The 7,350-nt window shown below is 36.6% G+C and overlaps 1 protein-coding gene across 1 annotated transcript; it reads right to left on the bottom strand.

The window, feature by feature from the left end:
- Positions 1-1,078: 1,078 nt before the first annotated feature.
- LOC125473442 (polygalacturonate 4-alpha-galacturonosyltransferase-like) lies at positions 1,079-7,048 on the bottom strand. Its single transcript, XM_048576253.1, has 11 exons — positions 6,879-7,048; positions 6,619-6,774; positions 4,801-4,835; positions 4,639-4,698; positions 4,390-4,518; positions 4,209-4,272; positions 4,085-4,128; positions 3,545-3,879; positions 3,070-3,427; positions 1,966-2,553; positions 1,079-1,796 (listed from the first exon to the last, which is right to left on the bottom strand). The coding sequence occupies exons 2-11, from the start codon at positions 6,758-6,760 to the stop codon at positions 1,515-1,517; spliced, it is 2,037 nt and encodes a 678-aa protein (XP_048432210.1). The 5' UTR covers positions 6,761-6,774; positions 6,879-7,048; the 3' UTR covers positions 1,079-1,514.
- Between the last annotated feature and the right edge of the window lie 302 nt (positions 7,049-7,350).

The following is a 7,350-nucleotide window of genomic DNA, read 5'->3' as shown; positions in this document are numbered from 1 at the left end:
ATGTCAAAACTATAAAAATATAAATATTAATAGTAATATAATGAGGTGTACAAAGTCAAGGAACCTTGACCAAACTTTGAATACTATTAAGATTTTAATCAAATAATGTTAAGGATTAAGGGCCGCATCCAAATTATCCCATATTTTAAACTCCGAAGCAGATGACCAATGACAGCTTATCCGTGTTTAGGAATGCAATCCAATCGTCTACCAGAACATGAATACTGCCTAGTGCTGACTGAGAAAGTTCCAAATATTGAGATGTTAAAACTCGTTGCACTAAATAGTAACATTAATGATATTCAAACTTTCTCAAAGGCAAGTTTAGATACAAATTGATGCCCAATGCCACATTTTTTTCATTAGTGTTATAATAAAGGAATTAACTTGGCTCCTCAAACAGATGAGAAGTTTCTCCTCAATTAACTACATGGTTGATTTAAGGAACTTCATGCTTATAATCAGAACCGTTCATATTATAAATCATTTTGTAAAGATCATCCTTACAAAATCAATAAATATTAGATTATATAGTCATCGAATTGTATAAAAAGCAGATGAACGAACTCGGTAAAAGCATTACAAACTATCTATCTATTTTCATTATCTTGACTTAGCCCTAGTAATGAAATTCCAACTTTCCTTAGCCACTTGGCGATCAATGAATGCATGATCACTTACTTTTGATTTGATATCAAGGGTGTAGATCGAAAAATTGTATTTTGAATGTTTTAATCTCAACTCTTAAAACCATATCACTAACATTTTCCCTTTTGCAAGCGATATTAATAAACAGAAGAGTCGAACCTAGAACCTTATGTACTAGAATAGATGTTCTTAATCACGTCAGCTATAAGTTCAGCCAACTTTTCTTTCCAAACAAGATAGCTACTGCAGAATCATAAACAGCGTAATACAAAGGGATAGCCCAACACACAAGAAAGAAACGGTCACTAACATCCTACCAACTACTCTTTTGCTAAAGATACAAAGCAAATTACAAACCAAGATACGGTTTTCAACCAATTTTCCTCAACAAGTTACATGTCCGGAATTTCTAAAACACCAAAATTGTAAGTAAAACAAACGAATAGCCATCAGGGCATTTCTCACATGCATTGCATCAAGAAAGAGGGCTTCTAAGCATAATATATCATATCCCTTACACATTACACTACCTACGCGAGAATGTTGTTCAAAGAATACAGCATCTTAGAAATTTAATTCTAATCACGTCCCGACATCTTAGCTCTGAAGCAAATAAGGTGTTTAGTTATACAGGTCATCACGGTAAATAATTTGTTGCTACCTTTGTTACGATGTGAGGAATGATGGAACAAAATTGAATGAATTACAAAGAAGAATAAACAATGTGGAATATGGTAACAAGAAAATAGCGAATACCTCTGCCCGACAAACCATACATAACCTAAGTGGCTTGTCAGATGAAGATACCAAGGAACAAGAGAGAGATTGAGAGAAACTTTCCAGTATTTACATAAATCCCCATTTTATCAGGTTCTTTGACTTAGCTTGCAGCTGCGAAGATAGGGATGATCAAACTTAATGTACTTGGTCCAGTATCCTCGATACTTTGTCATCGCCAACTCCAGCCATGGTTTCATGTTGCCATTATAATGTACAACAGCCGCGTTGTCAATCTCAACTCGATCAAGACTTGGGTTGTAACCTAAACCAAGTACATGCCATGACTTCTGTAGTGGATGTGTCAGCCCATAAAATGTAATTAGCCCCGGAGGTAATGTTCCAAGTTTCCAAAGTGTCCTGTCTTCATTCTAAGACCCAAAAAAAAAAGGAAAACAATTATATCAGACGGCAATTTTCATAGGAAGGAAAAAAGCAAGTGCCAAGAGTGATGGCCTTGTGGCTGAGCTCATACACAAATCTATGCAAAAGAACAGAACATGCAGCACCAATGAAATACGTAAGATTCCTGACACTCACCATGTTCTGCCACTTGTGATAGATACCGGTAATATCTTTCTTCTTCCACTCCTTAAGATCAAACATGTTCATCCCATAAGCCCATCCACATGCGTTTGGATCAAAGTTTCTTGCAATATGAGGATTTGAGAAATTTAGGTACTTGTCAAACCGGTGGAAGCTCTCACCACAGGTTTCTACTGCACCATTTACTTTTCCATGTAGATCAACTGCCCACAATCCAGTTAAGTCTTTCTGGACAACAATGTCATCATCAAGAAACAAGATCTTATCCAACTTGGGATAAACCTGTGGAAGATAGAACCTCAAATGATTAAGCATCGAGAGATACTTTGGGTTCCTGTACTTCAGATTAGAAGCACCAGATGAGAGAGTGGTAGTATGGTCGGCCTTGAAATAATAGTTTTTCATTGCAGCAGACTCAAGCTGGCGCAGAACCGGGCTGTACGATGAGTTTAGCCACTTAAACTCGTCAACATTTTCAACATGAATAGTGGCTTTTCCAGGAGGATTCAATAAAAACCACATGTTCATGGCTCCAAAGTTAAGCTTATCGGTAACAAGATGGAATACGTGTTTTGACGGATCCTGCAATCACCAAGAAACACACATTAGTTAAACAAGAAACCTGCATCTGACTTCAGTAACAGACATTACGAAGGACTACAGATGGGATATATGTCAAATAGGACACGGTCAACTTTCAAATATTTTTATTTTTTTTTTTGTTTGTTAACTAACTTTCAACTTCCTTATGAATGAGGTACCTGAAAGAGGCAGTCCAGTTAGAAAAGATAAACATAGCAAGCTTATGATCAAACATCTTCTAATCATTTCATCTGATTGCCACACCTAGAATATTAAAGAAGCAGGTTACACGGATAATAATTAGCATTTGTACCTTAAGCAAACCAGTTGATGAAATCTTTTATTATTAAGCCTCATATACCAGAAATGACACCTCATAGAAGTTGAGATGCTTTGGACTTTGACATTCCTAAACAGAGTCACCTTGGCGTTTGTGACAGTTTTTCAGTTCCTTTGGAAACAGACACAAAGATACGCACAATGAAACTACCAGCATAGAATAACAGTTCAGCTCACCTTGGCATTTATGACAGTAGAGTTGACGACGACTGATGCAGCCAAGACATTGTCCGAGAAGAGAGCATAATGATAAAGATTTGGATTTTCCAAGTTCTCACTTCTAGGGAACTTTCTCTTCTCAAGGGGGAGGAGGTAATAATCTATGGTTAGGCGCATAGATAAGCAGTGGATTCCATTTGGGATGGTCTTGGCAGCTAACTGACTAAGAAATGTGCTCTGCTTTTTCAAGCTCCGAACTTGTTCATCTGCAGTCTGAAGCATTGCTCTCAGCTTCCCAGTGACCAGGTTGCAATCATACAGTTGCTCTCTTGCTTTTGAAAGAACTTGGCCCATAGCTTTTATTTTCTCCAGTGCACTACAAGCAATTCAGGTGTGGAATAAGTTACTGTCATAATTACCAGTACAGATCAAAGGAAGAGGTGGTAATATTTACTATGTGCTTACAAACATTACATGCCCATAATCGCATTACCTTTGAGATAAATCCGCATCAGCAGTTGCCTCTCCCACTGCACGCTGGGATTCTTTGAGTCGAGTTTGTAGTCGTTGGAACAGATCAGGCTTGTTCTTCATCTTTGCAATACTCAAGTAGACCCTTGCCATTATGATTTGGTCCCGTATCAAGCGCACAGTTGAATCAGAGTTCTCGTTCTCATTTTCTTTCCTCCAAATACTGTATTTTCCTAGAACTGCAGAATCAACTGATTTGGACCGCTCAATGGCTGCAGTTTCAAGCCTTACAACTGATTCATCATCCCGTTGTATCAACTCATTTGCACGCTTTTCACGTCTCTTCTCTCTTAGTTGCTGCAGAAGTGTTTATAAAAGAAAATATTAGAACCTCAAAAAAAATGATAAACAGTTACAGAACTAATAAAACTTAGGTAGACAGAACCATGATTTAAGTTTATTTCATTTTGATTCTATGAGTTGGAAAAAGGGAAATAAACAATTAAAGTCAAGAAACATATGACCGTGGCAAAAATATAGCACAATGAAGTATGATCATTACCCTTCTGGCTAGTTTTGCAGGATCAAGAGGTTGAGCGTGATCATCTGCAAATGATACAAAGTCAAAAAAGCAAGTAGAAATGTATTACAGACAAAAGAAAGTACTACTAGAAAGTTATTACCACCTGAAGAATCATCCACCTTAACCCTAGGTGTCTCTTGTCTGGCATCTACAGCAGTCAAATTTATCTTCACAGGCAAATCAAAACACAAAGAATCAGCAGTGACAAACAATGATAACTTTGCAGCAGAGAACAAAAGATATCAAGAATGAAAAAATTCAAGAAGCATACAAGGCTTACTGACCTGAGAATCTGTAACAACTGAATTATTTGCTCCAATGACCTTCCATGAAGCCGACAAATTGTTTTTCCTAAAGAAATCAAGGCTCAAAGGCCCCATGTCATTTGTGCTGGCTGAAATTACATCAATGACCTGATATGTTGATCCAATCAGTGTGCTTGTTAGCAACAAAAGTCAACATAACAGAAAAACCGCTGCCACTTATAGGAATTACATGTGGATAACTCATAGATTCATTAAAGTTGCACTTGCCTCTTTTGAGAAAAGTGATTTGACATGTTGCAGTGCCAGCTTTTGTCTCCAATCCAGATTCTGCACCAGCTTCTTGTTCTCAAAACGTATTTTGTTTTCCAAAACAAACTATTATACACTACGTAAGATATCCAGCTGAATCGATGAAAGTATGAAAAATACCTTTTCACCAGGACTAGATGTGATGTCACTATGATCTGCAAAATTTGCAATAAAAAAACAGTTATACTACAGCTGGTAAACACAAGTATTTCATACCCATATTCAAATCAGAAAGTAACGAACAAAGCTGGGCCATAAAAAGCAGCAATTGGCAAAATCATTTTTTCTTTTAGGTTTTGACATTAGTAAAAGTTTCAAGATTCCAACAGGAGTTGACCCAAGTGTACAAGTAAACAAGCTATCAACAGACGTCTTTCCCATAGGATTTTTATTGGATCTTAAGCCCCTGTGGGTTGATCAATAAGGTATAAAATAACCAAGTTCACACAAACTCTGACAAACTACTTCATATCAATCGATTGAAGAATTTAGAAAACGAATATATCTGAGGCAATGATGGGAAGCATCACAAAACATGAGCAATGTGTTGTAAGACTTGTGACAGAGAGGGATATATAGCTCTCTTCTTAGACACTCGTATAGGTTATAAGATTCATAAGTAATTTTCAAGATTTATGTCCTCTGAATTCTTGTCAGTCTATTTATCAAGAGACAATAACTCCAAAGGACAGCCCAGTGGCACTTCTTCCATTTTACCACTTCGAAAAAAACTTCACAATTAATAGAATATTATTTTCATCAAGACGTAGTCTTAACAAACTAATTACTTCACAAACTGAACCGTATGAGCAACAAAAGATAAAATCTTTCATTGTCTACTTTTTTCTGAGAAAAATAAATATATTCTTGTCTATGTAGGGCGTCTGTTCGCTATTTCTTCTATGCATGTAACAGAAGCACATAAAGTCTCAAAATGCTATTTCGTTTTCCAATATCCAAGAACAAACAGTCTAATACAAATTGAAGTTAGGAAGAGGCTTTTTTTCTTTTTTCTTTTTTTTTTTTTTTTTCTGTCAAGGGAAGAGGTTTTGTTAAAGTTGCATAAATACCAAACAAGACATATGAATATTAAGCATTCTGTGATCACGCTTCAAAGTATGTGACTCAACTATCATAGCCTCTTGTAATGCTAAAGATAAAGTATATTAGTCCGCCAGTCAGCGTAAAACAGACATGGTAAAGTTATCATTTGCTGAACTGAAAATGGTATCCATCACACAATGCTCATCTTCTTTATTACATAATATGTGGTAGACCCTTACAATGCATTTTGAATCCAGATGTCAGCATCATGAAAAGAAAAAAAACTCAGCAATTCTTTGAATAGTAGGCTAGACTGGTATACAGCCCAGTATACAGTACACGGTGTGACCATAACTGTTGTATAAAAATTGTATATTTTCATTTTTCATTGAAGGGATGATACTAATAAGCACAATGATTATAAATCCTAAGCAAGTTAAATCTATCACCATAATATGCTTAAAACTTGGTGGCCGAGGTACCAAAAAGAACAAGGAGCAACATGAAGCATTAGATTCAACAACAAAAATACTTGATAAGTCTGAAACAAATGCAGCATTCTTCTTGACTCAAAAAGTACCAGCATCGCGACACGAACACTTGGAAAGTGAAGCAACAATCTTGTTTTTCGAAGCGGAAATTGCCCCAATATGGCATCGATTTAACTGTTTTCTGATTTTTCTGAAGCAACGAAAATAGCAATTGCAAGCAAGAGAGGTAAATTATACTAAATTGGAAAGCCGAAAAGGATCTAATTGAGATCTGAATTCTAATGCAAACCTAAACTTTAATTGCACAGAATTAGTTACATACGCATACATATAATATTACACACACATACATTTTCAACAGAAATGGAAATAATAAATTAATTGAGAGGAATTGAGCACTGACCGGAGATGTGGAGGCCACGGCCGACGAAGAAAATCAAGGGGACAAGAAGCGCAAAGAAAATAAGAATCGCAAGAGGGAATCGAGATCCAGAGGCTCGGTTCCTGTGGGCGCCCGCATTCGATGGCCCCCGCTTCGACGCCATTGCCGATCAATCCCCTAAAGTTGATCAAACCAACAGAAAAAGTCAGACTTCCAGAATCCATAGATAAGAGAGAGAGAGAGAGAGAGAGAGAGAGAGAGAGAGAGGGGGGGGGATTTACAGAGGGGATCTTGCTGAATTGGAGACGATATGAACCGAAGCTAGAGCCGAAAGTGAGGGAAAGAATCGGAATCCATGGATGGGGAAGGAGAGTGAGTTCGGGAGGAGTGTGACTGGCAAAACACAGCGATTTTTTATTTGGATAGACTGCCAATTCCTCGTGAACTATCACTTCAACTTTCCATTTCCCCTTGAACTTTTTAATTAGAAAATTAATCACTTAAACTATTTTTTTTGGCCTATTTTTTATTTAAATTAACGTTAACTCTTGTCATGTGTACATCACGTAACTCTCATTTATGGCCAAAAACATCATTTTACTAGACCTTTAGATACAAAAGCTATAAAATCACACATATTTGCATAGGTTTATATTTTAGAAATCTAAGGTTTTCAATTATTTTAAAGAACGAAGCGATCGAACTATCTAGACTTGTTATGCACATGCTTTCATTTAACATAAATTAGGATGG

The sequence above is a fragment of a genome, unplaced genomic scaffold (assembly GCF_019419815.1).
Source record: "Pyrus x bretschneideri cultivar Hongxiangsu unplaced genomic scaffold, Pyrus_bretschneideri_v1 Contig87, whole genome shotgun sequence".
Taxonomy (NCBI): domain Eukaryota; kingdom Viridiplantae; phylum Streptophyta; class Magnoliopsida; order Rosales; family Rosaceae; genus Pyrus; species Pyrus x bretschneideri.
This window is presented reverse-complemented; position numbering and strand designations above follow the sequence as displayed.